This window comes from Ahaetulla prasina, chromosome 2, assembly GCF_028640845.1.
Source record: "Ahaetulla prasina isolate Xishuangbanna chromosome 2, ASM2864084v1, whole genome shotgun sequence".
Classification (NCBI taxonomy): domain Eukaryota; kingdom Metazoa; phylum Chordata; class Lepidosauria; order Squamata; family Colubridae; genus Ahaetulla; species Ahaetulla prasina.
In genome coordinates, this window is record NC_080540.1 from 226,705,879 (window position 1) to 226,727,769 (window position 21,891).

Genomic DNA, 21,891 nt, shown 5'->3' on the forward strand with positions numbered 1-21,891 from the left:
AATTTAACAACTGCAGTGATTCACTTAATAAATGTGCAAAGAAAAGTCATAAAATGGGGCAAAACTCACTTAACAAATTTATCACTTAACAACATAAATTTGGGGCTCAATTGTGCTCATAAATTGAGGATTACCTATAAATAAATTATAGGTAATAATTTAAATTTAAATAGAAGCAAAAACAAATTTTGGGGAAAAAATATTATAATAAATTCATTTTCAAAGGAAAGTCTCATTAAAACTTAGTTTTATATGTATATTAGGAGTATAGATCAATTTTCAATCCCAAAACATTTTAAATTTCTTGGAAATTGAATGAAATAGCAAACTTTAGTAAACTGCAGCCCTCCTTTGCAGCTTCAATTACTGAATTAAACTAAAAGGTTAAATTTATAGTATTATTTTACTATAAATTTTAAAAAAATTAAATGCACTAATTATATATTTCTCGCAACATTTCTACATTTTTACATCATCATCATCAAACTACTGAACTACATTTTGGAAATTCTAGTAACCTAACAATTCATCTGATAGATAATTAGCAGCAGCTCTTGAATTGGTCAAAAATGCAAGAGATACTAAAATGTTTCAACATACTTAAGTATCAGTACAAAAGAATAGTTACAAAGTTAGGTGACTTTATACATTTAATAAAATATAAACAAATTTATATATAGAATTTCCAAATTTATAACACCAGTAGTAACATAAAATGGTTATAGTTCTAAAATATTTAAAGAAAAATAAAATTCTTGTTTTATTAAAATATCAGTTATATAAATCTACCTATTAAAAGCGTCCAGTTAAAAATTGTGCACATCTAGTTATTTACTACAACCCATGGTGTAGTGTATTATAATGGTACCTTTCTTTACTGCAATGCAATGATTATAGGATATATTAATAGAAATAAGATGAAAATACTTAGATTTCTTCCTTTCAACAATCTGGCCAGGAGGAAAGAAATAGAACAGGACAGGACAGGAATAGGAATAGGAATAGGAATAGGAATAGGAATAGGAATAGGAATAGGAATAGGAATAGGAATAGGAATAGGAATAGGAATAGGAATAGGAATAGGAATAGAATAGAATAGAATAGAATAGAATAGAATAGAATAGAATAGAATAGAATTTTTTATTGGCCAAGTGTGATTGGACACACAAGGAATTTGTCTTGGTGCATATGGTCTCATTGTACATAAAATATACCTTCATCAAGGTGCAACACTTACAACACTTAATGATAGTCATAGGGTACAAATTTAAAACTTAATGATACAACACTTAATGATAATCATAGGCTACAATTAAGCAATCAGGAAACAATCAATTACAGTATAAATCGTAAGGATACAAGCAACAAAGTTACAGTCATAAGTGGAAGGAGGAATGTCTGAATATAGTGACCCAGTTTTGTTCATTTTTTATTCTTATTACCTTTCTTTCTGGTAGCATTAAAAATGAATGAATCTGAAGGACAGAGGGAAATATGGAAAGAAATCCATCTGCCTTTTGGATTACAAACCACACAAAAATATTTATTTCATATTTTATTAGTGTCATATTCTGCCCACTTTGCACATCAAACAATTAAAAGTACAGAGACAAACATTAAGGAATTTGACATGCTTTGCAAATTATTCTTATCAACAGGAATACATGTATGCAGTTACTGCCAATGAAATACCCCATGCCTAAATTCATCAATGTTCTGACCTGAACAATCCTACTCCTAATGATTATTACAATCATGCAACATATTTAATTTTTATTAAACAGATGAGTGAAGTCTGTGGTGATAAATGATTAAGCGCTGTTCTGTAAGATTGTCACTATGAAAATTTCCAAAGGAATAAATGAGAATAAGTTTTGGTATTTTTAAGGAGCTAGAGTTCAAACTTATATCAGTAAAAAAAAAAGCCTGAATGGAAAGAAATTAAATTATACTAACCAAAATTTGTTTGTAGACACTACATATTCATATTTATGAGGGCTGCAGTGGCTCACGTGGTAAGATGCTGGGTCTGCGTGCCACTGAGGTTGACAGCTCAGCGGCTCGATTCCCATGAGCGAATAAACCACGAGGGACAAGAAAGGAGCCTCCCCCGATTGCCTACCAGCATTCAGGTGTCCCACGGGTAAAGATAACACTGCCTGAAAAAATTCCTTTCACAGAGGCAGCCAGCCACCTCAGTGATCCCTGACTAACACGTGCCATGCACTAAATAAATAAATAAATTCATATTTATGATTAGAATGTGTTAAGGACTGTAGTCATCTGGCAAGTTGCTGATAAAATTGAATGCTGCTATCTGGACTGTGTATCAGCTAATAAACTACTTTCTTGGAAACAGCAAGCAATTCCAGCAGACTTAAAATGTTTATTTAGGGAAGAAAATATCGTCAATAAAAAATATAGTAAAACATTCTTAGAATCACACATTACTGACAAAGGTATGATTTCGTTCCGATTCTCATGAGAACTCAAGAAACATTCACCTTCTTTAAATTATATATCCAGCACTTCCTCAGAAAATGGTAGCAGAATAGTCTATTCATCAGACAAAGTTAAATGAAGACTAAACAACATGTTTTACAGGGGTACAAAAATAACGAAGAAACAGACGGCTCAGTCCAACTTCCAGAATAACAATATATTGAAACATTCAATAAACATACAAAATTCTTTATTTCTATTTGCTGTAAATAAAAGTAGCTTTCAATGTGGGCTGATAATCACATTTCTTAAGAGAATTTAAAAATATTGCTTGAGCTGTTTTTCCATGATTTAAAATAAAAGTGATAAACAAAACAACTTCAAAGCCTAACCTTGAAGAAGTACTAAATGATTATCAGGCATTTAATTTATTTGTAATGTATATTACATTATATATTACAGGTTGTAGGTTTTATTTTGGTCACCAAAATTCATTTTAATACATAGCCACTTCCAAACTACTAAGGGAAGAGCGAGCCTGAAAGAAGCAGCAAGCTGCCAAGCAGGCAAGTGGGGCCTGGGCGATTGGGTGGGCATGGGTGGGGAGGCCAGGGATTTTTGGTACCGGTTCTCCGAAGCACCCGTCACCATCACTACCGGATCAGTCAATCTGGTCCGAACCGGGAGCATTTCACCCCTGATCTAGATAGATTTATTTGTAGGGGAGTTTTCCACTCTGTTTCAACTTAAAAAAGAATTTAAAACTGTATTAATATAGTCACATTACCATATCCTCACATGTTGATTATTGAAGTTACAATTCACAGCTAAACTTAAGCAGCAACATCATTCCAAAGAGGAAATCTACAGAAAAGGTGATAAAACGCTGTACAATCAGGCCAGAAATGTATTAACAAGGGAGATCAGAGCAGCAAAAAGAAGCTACTCTGAAAAGCTAAAGAATCAGTGCTCAACAAATGGGCCAGCAAACATGTGGAAAGCACTTACAAGTATCACCAGTTATGGAAAACCTCCTTTTCAGGCTGAAAGGAAACCTCCTTTCCAGGCTGAAAGGAAATTACAGCCACCTATCTCCACAACCCCCATCTCAGACACACCAACAACAGCCAAACCTCCTAAAACTGAGCCCATCCCATTAGGTTCCCAACCCCTAGTGGTCACAGAAAAGGAAGTGCAAGACCTATTTCACAGACAAAAGCTAGGAAAAGCTCCAGGCCCAGACAGGATAACTCCTTCTTTCTTAAAAGTCTGTGCTGACCAATTGGCCCCCATCTTCACCCGTATCTTCAATAAATCGCTAGAGATGTGCTATGTTCCTTCTTGCTTCAAATGCTCTACTATCATCCCAGTGTCAAAGAAGCCCACCATCAAGGAACTAAACGACTACAGACCAGTTGCCTTAAAATCTGTAGTTATGAAAGCCTTTGAAAGGCTGGTGCTGTCTCATTTGAAAACCATCACGGATCCACTGTTAGACCCCTTGCAATTTGCATACTGAGCAAATAGATCAACAGATGATGCTATTACTATGGCTCTGCACTACATCCTACAACATCTTGAATCTCCAAAGACCTATGCAAGGGTCCTTTTTGTAGACTTTAGTTCAGCATTCAATACCATCATTCCAGACATTCTTCTAACTAAGCTAAACCAGCTACAGGTACCGGAACAGACTTGTAAGTGGATCACAAGCTTCCTAACAAACAGGAAGCAGCAGGTGAAGCTAAGCAAGATCACATCAAATACCTGTACAATTAGCACAGGGGCCCCCCAAGGCTGTGTGCTCTCCCCACTTCTCTTCTCTCTGTATACCAATGACTGCATCTCCAATGATCCATCTGTTAAGCTACTGAAGTTCGCAGATGACACAACAGTGATTGGTCTCATTCGAGACAATGACGAATCCGCATATAGACGAGAGGTCGAACGACTAGCCTTGTGGTGCAACCAAAACAATCTGGAACTGAACACACTCAAAACCGTAGAAATGGTGGTAGACTTTAGGAAAAACCCTTCCATACTTCCACCTCTCACAATACTTGACAACACAGTATCAACAGTAGAAACCTTCAAATTTCTGGGTTCTATCATATCGCAAGATCTCAAATGGACAGCTAACATCAAAAACATCATTAAAAAAGGACAACAAAGAATGTTCTTTCTGCGCCAACTCAGTAAGCTCAAACTGCCCAAAGAGCTGCTGATCCAATTCTACAGAGGAATTATTGAGTCTGTCATTTGCACCTCTATAACTGTCTGGTTCGGTTCTGCAACCCAACAAGAAAAACACAGACTTCAGAGGATAATTAGAACTGCAGAAAAAATAATTGCTACCAACTTGCCTTCCATTGAGGACCTGTATACTGCACGAATCAAGAAGAGGGCCGTGAAAATATTTGCAGATCCCTCGCATCCTGGACATAAACTGTTTCAACTCCTACCCTCAAAACGACGCTATAGAGCACTGCACACCAGAACAACTAGACACAAGAACAGTTTTTTCCCGAAGGCCATCACTCTGCTAAACAAATAATTCCCTCAACACTGTCAGACTATTTACTGAATCTGCACTACTATTAATCGTTTCATAGTTCCCATCACCAATCTCCTTCCACTTATGACTGTATGACTATAACTTGTTGCTGGCAATCCTTATGATTTATATTGATATATTGATCATCAATTGTGTTGTAAATGTTGTACCTTGATGAACGTATCCTTTCTTTTATGTACACTGAGAGCATATGCACCAAGACAAATTCCTTGTGTGTCCAATCACACTTGGCCAATAAAATTCTATTCTATTCTATTCTATTCTATTCTATTCTATATACCAATGACTGCATCTCAAATGATCCATCTGTTAAACTACTGAAGTTCACAGATGACACAACAGTGATCAGTCTCATTCAAGACAATGATGAATCCACATACAGACGGGAGGTTGAACAACTAGCCTAGTGGTCCAACCGGAACAATCTGGAACTGAACACACTCAAAACTGTAGAAATGGTAGTGGACTTTAGGAGAGACCTTCCCATACTACCACCTCTTACAATATTAGACAACATAGTATCAACAGAAGAGACCTTCAGATTTCTAGGTTCTACCATATATCAAGACCTAAAATGGACACCTAACATCAAAAACATCATCAAAAAAGCAAAACAAAGAATGTTCTTTCTGCGCCAACTCAGAAAGCTCAAACTGCCCAAAGAGCTGCTGATACAGTTCTACAGTTCTACAGAGGAATTACTGAGTCTGTCATCTGCACCTCTATAACTGTCTGATTTGGTTCTGCAACCCAACAAAACAGACACAGACTTCAGAGGATAATTAGAACTGCAGAAAAAATAATTACTACCAACTTGCCTTCCATTGAGGACTTGCATACTACACGAGTCAAAAAGAGGGCTGTGAAAAATATTTGCAGACTCCTCACATCCCGGACATAAACTCCTACCCTCAAAACAACACTATAGAGCCATGATGGAGTACCTGTGGCACTCGTAGCCATATCAGTGGGCACGCCAGCTCAGTTCCAGCATGCATGCGCGCACCAGCCAGCTGATTTTCAGGCCTTCTGGGCCCACCAGAAATAGGAAACAGGCTGTTTCCTGCCTCCAGAGGGCCTGTGGTGGGTGGGGAAGACCCATTTTTCTTTCTCACCTGACTCCAGATCTTCTCTATGCATCTAGAGAGGGCGAAAACAGCCTTCCCCAGACCCTCTGGAGGCCCAAAATGGACCATTTCCCAACTTCCGGTTGGACAGGAAGTGACAATTTTTGCTGTCCCCAGCCTCCAGACACTCCTAGAAAGGCTCTGGAGGCTGGGGACAACTAAAAATATCACTTCCTGTCCAACCGGAAGTTGGAAAATAGGCCGTTTTGGGCCTCTGGAGGGCCTCCGAGGGGTTGGGTAAGGCTGTTTTCGCTCTCCCCAAATGCTTAGAGAGGATCTGGAGCCAGGTGAGAAAGAAAAACGGGCCTACCAGGCCATGTGGCAGGAGAGGGGGGAGGGCAGTTGCGCGTGCATGTGCAGGGCAGGGCACATAGAATTATGGGTGTGGGCACACGCGCAAACTTTCCCCCCCATCCTGCCACGCAATGGCAAAAAGGTTAGCCATCACTGCTATAGAGCACTGCACACCAGAACAACTAGAAACAAGAGTAGTTTTTTCCCAAATGCCATTACTCTGCTAAACAAATAATTCTCCAACACTGTCAAACCAGTTACTAAGTCTGCATTACTATTAAACTTCTCATTGTTCCTATCACTCATCTTCTCCCACTTATGACAGTATGACTGTAACCTTGTTGCTGGTATCCTTAAGATTTATATTGCTGTTTCCTAGTATTATTTGATTGCTTATTTGTTCCTATGACTATCATTAAGTGTGATTCTTGACAAATGTATCTTTTCTTTTATGTACACTGAGAGTGTATGCACCAAAGACAAATTCCTTGTGTGTCCAATCACACTTAGCCAATAAAGAATTCTATTCTATATTCTATTTTTAGAATATAACATTACATTATCATACAATAAAAGCCGCTTTATCTTATGGAATCTGAGAATAAAGTTACATACAGATATTTTTTCAGATTCAGAAATTGAAATATACATATGCTTTTACAGCAACTATAATATATTTTTACATTTTCTAGACTTATTCTTTGAGCTAATTTCTTAGCGGGAAGAGAAGAATAAATAGAGTTGTGTTTGTATTGCAAGCTATGTAGTTATTCACAAGCATTGGGAAATGGAAACATGTAAAATATTGAGGTATTTTGAAGTATGTGTGCCTAACTATTTATTCTAGATACAAGAATGTCCTGTAACAACAGTATTATATTTTCAAATGCCAAGTTTATACATTTCTTTAACTAGCAAAGCAAAATATTTGTACAGGATACAGGTAGTCCCCAACTTACAATCATTTGTTTAGTGACTGAAGCTACAATGGCTCTGAAAAAAAGTGACGATTGTTTTTCACACTTACAACCAGAGGTGAAATCCAGCAGGTTCTGACAGGTTCTGGAGAACCGGTAGCAGAAATTTTGAGTAGTTCAGAGAACCGGCAAATACCTCTGGCTGGCCCCAGAATGGGGTGGGAATGGAGATTTTGCAGTATCCTTCCTCTGTCATGCCCACCAAGCCACATCACGCTCACCAAGCCACGCCCACAGAACCAGTAGTAAAAGAAATTGGATTTCACCACTGCTTACAGCCATTGCAGCTTCCCTATGGTCACATAATCTAAATTCAGGTGCTTAACAACTGGCATGTATTTGTGACAGTTGCACTGTCCCGGGATCATATGATCACCATTTGTAACCTTCCCAGCTGGCTTCTGAGAAGCAAAATCCAGGGGGAAAGCCAAATAGGAGGAGGAGGAGGAGGAGGAGGAGGAGGAGGAGGAGGAGGAGGAGGAGGAGGAGGAGGAGGAAGAAGAGGAAGAAGAAACATAACTAACCGTAAGGGGTATAAGGATAATCAACTCTTTAAGTGGCTTCATCCTACTGTGCAATAAAGATTCCTATCTAGTCAAATGTTAAGTATCTGGCAAGTTGCATTCTACATTGTAATAAAGATTCTTATCTAATCTACCATGCTGGATATTTGGCAAGCTTTTGTTGAGTTCACTCCAGGGAGCCTTACAATTTTCCAATATTAGCCAGAGACTCTGTCAGCTGTACCTTCAGAAAGCTGCTTGATTATCATACATCCTATTAACATTTGGGCTCCATTATTATACTGTCCTTTTTTACCATAAAGACAACCAATTGATGCGAAGTGTTACAGCCAGAATACCCACAATATTTCAGATCTAAGATTTATTTGAACAGATAGATAGGTCTCTATTCATTTCTAGAACCAATTTAACATGTCAATGTTAGCATTTTAGAAATTAAATCCTTTCAGATAACATTATATGAAGGATTATTTATAGCTTTATAAGCTCACCAAAGCTTTAACATTAATATCTACTGTCCAACTTTTAGGTACTCCAAAGAGTATAGGGATAGGCAAGGACTACAGACAGAGCTTTGTTATAGTGACTCTAGCTAGAGACTTACACTCTTCTCCATTTGCAAGACCACACGTAGAATATTGCATCCAGTTTTGGTCTCCATGATATAAGGTCAAAAAATGAGGCACAACTTACTTAACAACTGTCTTACTTAGCATCTAAAATTTTGGGTTCATTATAAAGTTAGGTGACCTTATATATTTAATAAAATATCAACAAATACATATATAGAATTCCAAATTTATAACACCACTTGTAATATAAAATGGTATTATAGTTCTAAAATTATATACACAAATATAATTTTTTTCTTGAAATATCAGTTTTATTAATTTAGCTATCGAAATAAAAAAGAGTGCAGAGAAAAGCAACAAAGATGATTAGGGAACTGAAGGCTAAAACATATGAGGAACAGTTGCCGAAATTGGTTATATCTAGCTGAATGAAAAGAAGGATTAGGGATGGTTATATGATAGCAGTGTTCCAATATCTAAGAGGCTGCCCCAAAGAGGAGGTGGCCAACTTCCAAAGCACCTGAAGGCAGAACAAAAAGCCATGAATCAAAACTAATCAGAGAACCAACCTAGAACTAATGAGAAATTTCCTGATAGAACAATTAATCAATGGAATCACTTGCCTTGAGAAGTTGTAGTTGCTTCAACACTGGAGGTTTTTAAGAAGAGTTTGGACAACCATTTCTATGAAATGGAAGAGGGCCATGATGGCGAACGTATGCCATGCATGCAGGAAGTAACACGCAGAGCAATCTCTCACGGCATGCGGAACTGTCACCAAACTGTCGCCTCTTCCAGGTTCTGGGGCGCAGGCCAGATAGTTTTCATGAGCACTGGTATGCCAGAAACAGGAAGAGCAGCCGCCCATTGTGCATGCACGCTCCAAGAAGATGATCTTGTTTTCAGTGCACATATGTTCTGTTCCCCCACCTCATACCAGGAGGCACATGAAATGACTCAATTAGCCAGCAATTTAGTCCACAGCAGCTATCAGCTCTGGCAGCAAACCAGCGAGCGTCTGTGTTGTGTCTCGCTCGCTCCCCCTGCTGCAGCCGGGCCCCTCTTATCTCCTGCCGGACGCTGATAGTTCGGAAGAATGTCCTGGAATGCCTCCAGCCCCCAGCCCTGGCACCATGCCCGGACAGGCCGAGCAAGACGAAGGGCCTGACGTGCCTTCAGCCCCCAGTCCTGACACCATGCCCAGGCAAACAGAGCAACTAAACCCCTCCCCCACAGCATGTGAACCTGAAGAATGTGAGGCTGGAGGCTGGAGAGATCCTCGCTTCCGGAGAGTAGAGAGGCGACGTCAGCAAAAGGAAGGGAGGGGCAGACCTGGATAAGTGCTGAGTCATGGAGCCACACCCCATGGTCTATATAAAGGATCTGCTTTCTGGCATTCTCTGAGTCAGGCAAAGTCTAACTTGGATTGCTGAAGTCACTTCCTGGTCTCCTGCCTGCCTTGAGAACTCCGATAGGACTTTGGCAGAGCTGCAGAGGCACGCTTGATACGGACTTCCCCGACCCGGCCATCAGCGGAGGAGTGGGACACAACAGTCTGCCAAGGTTTTCTTTTATCTTCCTTGATGCCGGCATATCAACCAGGAAATCAGGAACGAATAGCAATCCAAGCCAAATGCTCAGTCACATAGTTCAGCTCAAGTTTTCTCCAGACAGTTTGATTTGTCCGTCACGAAGTAGTAGAGCAGCCCCTCCTGCTTTTATACCCTGTGAGGTATGGCTCCGTGACTCAGAACTTTCTAGGCCTGTTCCACCCCTTCTTTTGTTGTTCCTGCCGCTCTTGTCTATGAAACCTGGGATCTAACCAGGACTGATTGTCCACAGCTGGGTCTGGAAGCATTGCCTGGGCAGGGGGAGATACAGGAGACAGAGGCCTCATTACTTCCTCCACCTGGCCTGCCTCTGGCTCCTGGAGCTGAGCCAGAGAGGCCGGCCCTGTGGAGGGGAGCCCTGACGGCCCTTCCCCCTCACTCTCTGAATCACTCTCTGGCAGGGGGCCAGGCTGGAGCCACAATAGCATATGCACGTCAGCCACTTGGTGCATACGTGCACCAAGACCAGCAACGGCAAGAGCAATGGGGGCGTGTGCCCAAAGATGTAGAGAGCGGATCCCGGTGGTCACTTCCTAGGGGAACAAAGCTGTCAGCCAGGATGGGTGGGCAGGGGTTTCCTTCCCTCCCCGCCCAAGCTGGTTTCTTGCACAGCCCCAGGTGTTCCGGAGCATATGGCCAGTTTGAGTGTCCCAGAAGAGCCGGCCAGCCCCCAAGCAGCACCAGCAAGCCCCTGGCACCGGCAGGCAATGGGTTACACAGCCAGTGCAAAGAACAGGACAGGACTTCCAGCAGCCGCACACCCTATTGCCTGCCAGTGCCAGTGCTGCTCGCAGCCAGACCCAGCCAGGAGGACGGCCTGCTGACGAGCTTCAGACTGGCAGTGTCCTGAAATGTCCCGCCATTCTCCTGGCCCCTCAACACCGTCACCACCCTGTTCTTCGGGCTTGCTGAAGCTACTCGGAAGGCAGCTGCCACAGCCTGTCCTTGCTACTTAAAGGCAGCTTCCAAGGCAGGAAAGGTTTGGGCAAGTCATCTCCTGAAACACTCAGAGAGCATGCACACATCTCACAGCACCGGGACCTTCTGCAAGGAGACGGTGCACGGGCACACACCGTCTCCTCACAGAAGATCCCGGCGCCATGAGATGTGTGTGCTGTTTGCTTGAGGCCGAGGAGGAGGAGAAGACTTGGCTGAATTTTTCTGTCTCCCTCTCTTCTGACACTTGCCAGGCTCGTTTCCTGCCTGACAAGCCTCGTGACCAGTGGGGCAAGTGTCCACTCAGCGGGGCCATGCTAGCTGGGAGAGTGCTCTCTCCCCCCTGGCCGGGAACCACATGGCCATGTGGTTTCCAGCCAGGGGGGAGAGAGCATTCTCCCAGCTAGCATGGCCATGCGGCTTCTCAGCCGGCATTCAGAGGCAAGCGGGAAGCTCTGGGAAGTGTGGAAATGGAGCCATGGCGCTGGCAGCGAAGCAAGACAGGGAAGCCCGGGGACTGGGGGGCAGCTAGCTAGCTAGGCTGCTACCGCCGCGTGTAATGGAGATGTGGCAGCAGAGGAGTTAGCCAGGCAAGACTGGGGATGGAAGGGGGGGCAGCACAGCGGTGGCAGCCTAGGACAGCCCAGGAGTCAGCACTCAACCGGGGCTTTCCGTGGCAGCAGGAAGGCTGGCCGGGCTGGCCCAGGAATCGACTTAACCAAGGCTTGCAGCCAGAAGTGGTATTGACTTATCTTAACTACCGGTTCACAAATGTGAGTTTGTGAACTGCGTGCACCACCTGCACACATTCACAGGACATTCTGCACATGCACAGAGCTTAAAAAAAAAGATGTGATAATGTCCTGGCAGGTGGGCGGAGCCTCCCGCAGCCCCAAGTACAAGTTCGCCCGAACCGGGTAGAACTGGCAGAATCCCACCACTGACCCTGTCATATAAAAACAGTTGGAGCAAAGAGAGGGAAAAAAGTATTAATTGAATAACAGGTTTAGGAATCCTGCAACAACGTACCTTGATGAACGTATCTTTTCTTTTATGTACACTGAGAGCATATGCACCAAGACAAATTCCTTGTGTGTCCAATCACACTTGGCCAATAAAATTCTATTCTATTCTATTCAATATAAGATATGTTAAAAAAAATAACAACACCCTAAATACTAGTATTTTCAATTGTAACTATCTATCACTCATAATCTCATTATGGATTTTTTTATTATTATTATTATTTTGAGCTATAGGAAGTGGGTTGAATGGGTACTGGCCAAGATACCATCCAGGAAAACCCCAATACACAGCTGTGAATTCAGCAATTCTCTAATTTCTCTCTCCTACTGCCTAATTTCCTGATTTCTATCTTTTTCCATCTCTCCTTACTTCGCTTCATTATGCAAATTGTCAATTTTTCTCTGTCTTTTATAGAAAATTATCAGATTTTTTTTAAGTGCAAATGCACAGAATGTCAAAGCTGGGAACCTAAATCTTCATTGGCTGCAAGGAAAGAGACACATCCCATTGTTGAAATAAAAGCTGACTTACAGTATGTCACACTGAATTTTCCTTATGTTTTTGTATACCAAATCTAATGTATTTCTGTAAATCATTTATTTTATCAAAAAATGTTCGTTGACTGGATTTTTTCCACTGAAAATGAGATATGCTTATTCATTTGTTATTTCAAACATAAACAATACCACTACAAATATTAACTTTATAAATACTTATCTACTCTTTAGAAAACACAGGCTAAACCTGATTATCTGCAGGGCAAGAAATTCTTTTTTTAAGTCAATGAAATCAACATAGTAACTAACTTTCCTTGGCTTTAGAAATAGTCATAAGTACTTGAGGTTGCATAGCACCAACATAAAATATCTTCACAAATGTCTCCAAACAGTCAAGCTGAAAATCTAAGCCAAAGTTTCATTTAACAGCCTGTCAATTTTTTGATGTGAAGCTAATGAATGCAGTGGCAAACAAATCCATCAAACCTAACATCAAAACAACTGCACTTCATCCCACCAAAGGGGAAAAAATGAAATACAACCTGCAGGCCAGCACTTTGATCTAAACTACCCACACAACAAAGGTCTCTTAAGCAGCTACTGCTAGAGAATATGGATGAGTAATTATGAGCTTATATCTCACAAACAAGCTAATCATTTTTAGCTGCCATGATTTCAGATTGTAACACTGGCTCCTTTTGGGAACTAGTCAGTTTAATAGCAGGAGATAGGAGATAATCTGAGAATTTTGAGCTGTCCTAAAAGCTTATTATATTCTTTAACACAAATGTTATATATTTCCTCTTGTGATATATTAAAGTAAGGCAAGAGGTAGTATATAAATTTGATATTTTAAATTAAATTTATCATTAATTATAGGCAAAATCTATTCAAGCCCTTCATCTGTGTTCATTATAGATGGTATAAATACATTTAATTTTATGCCATTTTTAAAAAACTTTATTTTAATGGTTCAAATGATAAAAATGGAGGTGATGTACACGAGTTTCTTCATTATTTCCTTTGAAAAAGTTTTGATTCACTTCACTCACCACTAGGGATTATTTTCACCAAAGTTTTGATTAATACAGATTTATGATAGAAAAATTACTTTACATTAAAAAAGAAATCAAGTGTAATGATACCTCAATATCACAATATAAAACTAGTGGGTAACAGCATTATGCAACAATAACTGTAAAACCCTTAACTGCTATATTATAGTTATTGCTGTATGGTATTTTGAAAATAAAAAATAAAGTATTTTTCAACTATTCTTCCTATCCCCACCTCATGTCTTGCTATAATTTTTCATCATGGTGGAGATGGTGCTCCTAAAGCACATTAGTGAAGAATACTGGGTGTATACGGCAAAGATGTATATTCCCAACAGGGTCACTCACAGCAATAAGGTCATCCCAGCTCTCAACTAAAACAAGCAAGTATATTGGGCAGGAACAATAGCAGAAGATGCTGGAAGCAGATGATCATTTTAGTGGCAAAAGAATTATTTTATAGTGCATGAGAGAAGGTAATGATTAAGCTATTCCTTTATTTTACCAAAAACCTCCCCTGGCTACACAAGAGCAAATGATTAACAATTATACTACTGGATAATGGCTCCTCAAATTGAATGATATTTAACATGCTTCCTAGAAATCCTAACATGCATTACTACTAACATTGATATTAACTTGATAATTTAACAGACTACTCAATTAACTGGAGGCTCTATTAATGGAAATTTGTTAACTCCTTTTTAAAAAAGGAGTTTGAATTTTTTCTTGGTATTTGAATTTTTTAAAAATATCTTGGAAGAAAAATGTCTTTGTCCACCATGTAAATATATTGAACTGTTTACTTCAGATTTATATTAACAGAAATGGATGCTAAAAATCCAGTAAGTTTATAAAGTTGGATGAAAAAATATTACTTCAAGACTGATACAGGTAATACAGATAATCCTCCCTCAATGCCTCCTTGCTTGGTGACCATTCAAAGTTATGGTCATGTGATTACCATTTACAACTCTCACAGGCCACTTCCAACAAGCAGAATTAGTAAAAAATTTGGAACTGAAATTTCAAGTCATGGTCTTATGATGTCTCATTTAACACTCACAGTGATTCACTGAACAAAAGCAGAAGTGATATTGGCATGTAATATTTTTCCCTTAGTGACCATGGCACTTAGCAACAGAGTTGACAATGCCAATGATGGTAAGTAAGGACTATAGTTAGTCTTCCACCTCACTTCCTAGTTCTTAATTCTACTGCTTTTTCATTTTCTTTCTGCCATTATTGCATAGCTCTTCCTACATTTGATCCATAGCCTATAGGTTTTTTTCTTTACTTTTTCTTTATATCCCTCCACATCTCTGTGTCATCAGGCGGACTAAGGGAGTCATAAAATGGATTCCACTTGATAAAAAGCATCCCCAAAAGAGACCTAAAACAAGATGGAGAGATGACATCAAGTATTACGGACCAAATTGGAAAAGAAAGTTCAAGACCATATGTTGGAAACATTCAAAAACAGGCCATCCTGCAGTGGACAGACAATGGCTAGAATGATGATGATGGTGACATCTGTGTGTACCAATGTCTACTACCCTATGTCAATGACTTAGTATGCTCCTGACACAGAACATTTTTTTATTATATTCAACTGACGAAGTGTTTAATCAATGGACTGGTTGATGATACACAAACTAAGTCTCGAACTAAATAAGAACGAGCTTTTGTTAGCAGAGAGGTTATTTGCCTGGTTTAATGGTGTGCAAACTGCTATGGAGGATCCTGTAGTTGTTGTTTGGATCAAAGTATTTTTTGAAATTAAATTATTTCTAAGAAAACTTCTCATTTTTAAAAACAGGAAAGATAATCACAAAGTTTGCAAACATATATATTCAGCAGTTTAGAAGTCTACATATAGCTCCAACTTCAGCACAAATATGGCAAGCTAAGCACAAATTAAAGAAGGCCCTAGCACAATACATGAAATAATTGTCACTGTATCATCTGTTTTACTAACGTTTACAAAATGCACTCACACAGAATAGGCCAAAATGTTGTCCATAGAAAAATACATCTCTAACCAACTAACATAAAGATAGACTCTATCTTACAAAATCTAGAAAGGTCTGAAAAAACATCCTATCTGCCCTTCTTTAAAATCTTAATATCAGACTTCCTCTATATCTTCATTAGATATATCGTGCAGAGGAGGGAGATGACATTAATGAAAGAGAACAAACTTTACAATCTACATGTGTATCAGGCCTATGCAGGCTGTAACAGGCAAACATATGATATTAATGAAGAACAACTTACAGTTGTAAAGAATGCTCTACAACATATCGTTGTAAAGAATCCCTATTTGTACAATTCAATAGCTTTCATACTGTGTTCTGTGGAACTTTGTATTGATCAGTTAAATCAGAAATACTAGATAAGCTTCACTGAAAAAATGTCTTACAAAACTTTCCTAGAATGTATAGCTACAGTGTAATGCTGGATGTGCTCACATCTAAATTAATAAACAAAATAAAGACCCAATGCAGATTCATAGAAGAGGAGTTAGAGCAGACAATACAGATGAAAGGAACCGACTGCTGTCTCCAACAGCAAAGAGATGGAACCCCATGAGTTTCCTCATGTGCTGAAAAATTAGGTCAGGGAAAGATGGATTGGAAGCTAGACATTAAAAATACAGTGTGCTTTGCCTATTCTCTACTCATTTGGACAAATGGCTTCTCTTTCCAGCCATCCTTCTATGTTTCTATTCATACAGTTTTGTAAAATACTGTAATCATAAACGTGTGATTAGTGTTACCATTTTAGGCATTAGGCTGGATCCATAGTGAGGATAGGCAGGTCAGGAGGTTCTATGACCCTGAAATGAGGAGCTGTGGCAAGTTGCTAAAGTTGAGGAAGTGGTTGAAGGTCTAGACAGAATTGAGAGTTAATCTCTCTCATCTGATGAGGACAGGTAAGCTCACAATTTGTTTATATGGAGCGCACAGCCTTGGAGATTGCCAAAATTCCCTGGCTGATACTAGATTTTACAGCAAATAAAGGGGCTGTCAGTATGTTGAATTTTGGTTCAAGTCCCATGCTAAACCAAATCTTTTAACTGCTAAAGTCAAATAAAGTTGTAGACAATATATTCCATCTTGTTGACAGCTCTCATCCTCCCCCAATGATTCATTTAATACTGCTAGGCAAAGACACTCAAGAAGTCTCATCAATATTCTTCCTGTAAAAACAAGAACCCTAAAAGCCACAACCTTCACAGAGGTTATTTCCTTGGGAATCATGGGTTCCAGATTTTGTATGCATTCTGTAAATTGCCCTTTTGAGGTGCCTTGGTTCAAAAATTGTTGCCCTACGATGCATCATTTTGTCCAGTTAAAAATCATGATAAGAATCTTGGTAGTATATAAATACTGCTCCTACATACATATCACATAACATTAATATTATCAAAACAGCACAACATTTGGCTGAATTTTTAAGAATTTACCTAAATAAATAATTACACGGAAATGAGAAATTTGCAGTTAGAAATCACAAATTATATATTTTCTGAGAAGAAAACCTCATTGAACTTATTTCTGAGGAAACTTAATAAAAATTCTGCCTTAGCAAGACAACCGTTATAGTTGAAATAATGAGTTGAAATATTTTCAAACTCTGAAAATAATTCATATGAAATAAATTGGAATTAATATAAATATAAATCTGTAAAGACTGTTATTGTTTTAAAGGTCACAATAACTTTAATGAACCAATTCTAACAAAATGCGCACTGCCTTAATAGCCATACCTATTGTAGGAAATGTCTAAATGATCTGGTTATTATTACTTGTAATGCTTCATAATATAGTATATTATACAAAATATTTATTCAGTATAAATTACTTTTGTTGAAATTATTACCCATTGCAGATTTTTTTGAAATTGCCTTTTTTAATTTTTAAATTCACAAATCATTTTTAAACACATTCTTTTGGATAAGTTGGTTATTAGTAATATCATCAGACTTACCAATTTAGCTATTTTTCCATAATCAATCCATCTAATAGTTGCAAAGTTTGTTGATTCTGCACAATTGAAACCATGATTATATCCTGCATGGTATCCATATGGGAAAGTGATCATAAATTCTCCAGCCTCCTGGGTGATCTAAAAAAGAAGACAAGGAAAATAAATGAGAATCCCTTGAATATGGCTGTAGATTCCTTGCTTTCCTAGATATTACCTCCCAGTTGTCTTTTTCTAGTCTCAGTATTTCTCCATGGACTATACAACAGATAGGTCAAGTGGGACATTTGACATGAAGAACAGATAAAGATTCTCCTAACCCATATTTGATTTCAGCTGGCTGTGTGAACGTATTCCTGTAACATAACAATAATAGATAAATGATTTCCTTTTTTTTCCCCTGTCATGTTTGTTCAAGTGTCCACTCTAGCCTACCCTCCTGGGTCTCCCACCAAAATACTAATGGAGTAAAATTCCATTTAACTTTTAAAGATTACCCAAAGTCAAATATGTGCTACCAACTGTTAAGACATCAAGATAAAATATCTTCTGCATATTAGAAAACAGGAATTAAAACACATAATTTTATATAGCCAGGTTGCTATCTCCAACAATTTCATAATCACCCAGTGCTAAAATAGATAACAAGAGGTCAAGGATCCATTGTGAAAACTAAATCAACAGGCAAGCTTCAATAAACGTTCTATCTATTATTTTCATATGCCACCAAATCACAGTGCTTAAAGAGAATTAATTACCACTTCTCCTGGGTTGGCAAAACAGCTAAAGCATATTTAATCACAAACCAAGAGTTGCAAATTTTGAATCTATATATGGAAAAGATACATAGACTATGGAGAAATCATGACAAGGGTAGACTTCATTATGCTCCATGCCATAATAATAGTCTTAAATAGACTTCCGGGTGGCGCCACAGGCGTTGGAGACGGTCCGAAAGCCCCGTGATCTCATTAAAGTCATTCAGACAGCGCTCACCAGCTGTCTGACGGCTTGGAAACCTTTCCTCGGGAGAAGAGGGAAAGATGAGCTGCCAGGTGGAGGTAGAGCTCGCCGAGAACCCCAGAAAAAATTCTAGGGGCAAAAAGGGTGAGAGCCCCAGAAAAAATTCTAGGGGCAAAAAGGGTGAGAGCTCCCTATTTACGCCTGGCGAAAGCTCCGGATTCGGGACCCTCTGCATTAATTTATTAATGCAGAACAAAACGCTGCAACCATCTCTGCTATCAAGATGAAGATCAATCTTAATTTACTCTAAGCAGACGGAGCAAAGGCAGGAGGACAGGCTGATGTAAGCACCAGACCTCAACTCGATCTTTGAACGGTACTTGAGAAGAAAGGAAATGGCGCCTCTGCTTAATAGGGCATGAAAACGAAAGTTGAGGAAGTCCTTGCTAGCATCGTTAGCACCCTTAACTCTGTTTAAACTTGTTGGATTTTATACTTATGTGAAGAAATGTTAAAGAGAAAAGTTGAAGGACTGCAGAATTGATTTACCCAATCCAGATAAGGAGTTTATGAACAGATTTGACTTTGTTGCAAAGTATAAAGTTAAAGTGAAACTTAAGGAAGCCTTTATTAACATTGTTGCGCTCTCAGTCCTCTTTAAATTTGCTGGATTTTACATTTACATGAAGAGATTTTAAAGTGAAAAGTGGAAGGATTATAGAATTGATTTACCTAACCCAAATACAGAGTTTATGAAAAGATTTGAATTTATTGAGATGGCTATAAGGTATAAAATTAAAGTGAAAAATGGTTTCTAAGCAAACAAAGCTTGATGTTATTAAGCATGTTGGAATTTTGCCAATTCAAATGCAAAAGCTACAAGAAGATTTGAAGGAATTTTTGAAAGGTCTTTTAAAAGAAGCTCTAGACTTTCAAACATCTGTTATAAACCAAAAATTTATGGAGCTTGAAGAGGAAATATCTCAAATAAAAGATATTATCGAAATTAGGAATAAGGATATAAGGGAAGATGTGGTGGCAGTATTTCAAAGGTTGTTTGAATACACGGTTCAGCTGGATGGAAGAGTGGAAGAAATTAATCAAGCTAATGTGAATTTGGAAAATAAAATAGAGGAGGTCCAGACCAAGATGAACAGGGCAGATGAAGAGTTGGTTTTGCTGCAATATAGATTAATGGAGTTTGCCCTGAGAGTGAGAGGTCTCAAAGAAAATAAGCGCGAGAATCTAAAAGATATTTTTGCAGATTCTTTTGCACATATATTTGGAGAACAACCAGCAGAATTTGTAACTCAAATCGAAAAAATTATCGTGTTAACTCCTGGGTTGCCAGACAGAGACAGTTACCAAGAGATGTTGTTATCTATTTTACAACTAGGAGGATTCGGAATGAAATTTTACAAGTATCTTATAAAAATAAAATTCAAATATCAGGACAAGAGATATTAGTGTTCAAAGAAATTCCTCCTAAAATGCTAAGATCTAGAAAGGAGTTTACTTTCTTGGTGGATGAACTTAGAAATCGTCAGATGCAGTTTAAATGGGATGTTCCAGCTGGACTAACAATAAATTATAAAGGAAGAAAATATCGTCTTAACACAGTTTTTAAAGCAAGAGATTTTTATACTAATGTATTAAAGGCTGGAAGTTCACCACTGCTAGAAGCTAAGATGGGAAGTGAAGTAGAGACTGGAAAAAAGTGGGAGAAGGAAGTAAAGCACACACAACTTAAAGTTGGGATGGCAACTGCTGAAGAAGAAACACTGGAAAAAGTAGGGGATTTAAATGAGCAAAGATTGACTCGAATAGATATTAAACGAAAAGAACAAAGAGTAAAAAAGCAGCAATATCAAGCGAAAAGAGTTTCCTTTTATGGGAAAGTGTAAATCATAACTGAAATTTTTGAATATATTTAAAAAGTATTGTGTATGTGTTTAAATCTTGAAGAAGAATTTGTAGTAATGTTATTTGATTATAAGTGGTGGACCTGTTTGAAAATAAGTTAAAAATTGATTTTGGGAACATAAGGTGTTGATAAAAATAGAATAAGGAATGGAACTAGTTAAGTTTTATAAAACGTTTTGTAGATGGTATCTGGAATTTAAATGCAATGATATTTGATTATATATGGTGGATTTGTTAAAAATTAAGTTATTCTGGATAAAAACTGAGGGGTTATATAAGGTGTTGATAAAAATAGAATAAGAAATGGAATTAGTTAAGGATTGTATGATAAAAGGGGATTAGGTTAAATGTTAAATTTATATAAGTTAAAAATTTAAGAGGAAAATTTTGTAAAATGTCTTAGAGATGGTATCTAGATTCTAAACACTGGCGTGTATGTATTTGAATTCATAATTTAAATATTGGAGATCTGATTGGGCTAATACTATTTATTATTATATATGGTGGATATATAAATTTGGTAGATTATACAAAATATTTAGAGAAGAAGATAACATTTAAGGGCCTAAATTGATTTTAAATTAAATATTAGTAGCTAGATTACCGGCAGCGCAATATTGGAAGATGGAATATTTGCTTATCTTTGAAGACTGGACGCTAAAAGCAGTGAACTTACTGGAGATGGCAGAAATTTCAGCGTACCAGAAAGACTATTCACAAGAAAGATGCATATTGGAAAGGAGAAGATGGATCGACTATTTTTAAAACAAATATTGAATTAAGAACTATCAAATAGCCTATGAATGAATAGAATGTACTGTATATTTTCTTTTTTCTCTTTTTTTTTTCCTTTTTCTTTACTATGGAGAAGGGGAGTTGAGGTTCTAGGGGATGGATGGGAATCTATGGATAGTTTGTGTATTCTAGCTTATGATTGTTAGATATTATATACCCTGTATATTGCTCTGGAAAGTCTGGGGTGGGGGGATTGGGTGAAGGGGAGGGGAGGGGAGGGGAGGGGGAGGGGGAAGGGGGAGGATTGGTGGGAGGAGGAGGGGGATGTATGAGTAAAAAATTTTGTAAAACTTTTTAATAAAAAAAAATAGTCTTAAATATACACTTTAGAAACAATACATTTTCTCCTTTGGCTTAAAACAATCATTTGTTCTTGCTAGAATTTCAAAAATAATTTAATGACAACACAATGCTTGGAAACTAGCATGCAGAAAAATGGGAAACAGGAAAAACTAGAAAAAATCAACAGTTATGAGAGAGTTTTATGTATGAAAATGTGCACATGTTATTCATAAGCATATATGTATCTGCATGTGAATCTTATCATGACTTCAAAACAGAAAATTTATACTTAGCAAAAAAAAG

The 21,891-nt window shown here is 38.2% G+C and overlaps 1 protein-coding gene across 9 annotated transcripts in view; it reads right to left on the reverse strand.

Annotated features, from left to right (window-relative positions):
* The window catches only part of KDM4C (lysine demethylase 4C), a 257,900-nt gene that overhangs the window by 156,597 nt on the left and 79,412 nt on the right, over window positions 1-21,891 (reverse strand). For all 9 annotated transcript variants that reach the window (XR_009153550.1, XM_058170007.1, XM_058170005.1 and 6 more), the window contains one exon: window positions 17,629-17,766. Coding sequence is in view for 8 of the 9 variants with exons in the window: in XM_058170007.1 (XP_058025990.1) it covers window positions 17,629-17,766 (138 nt within the window). In the remaining variant the exon portion in view is untranslated. The remainder of the gene's footprint in view (window positions 1-17,628; window positions 17,767-21,891) is intronic.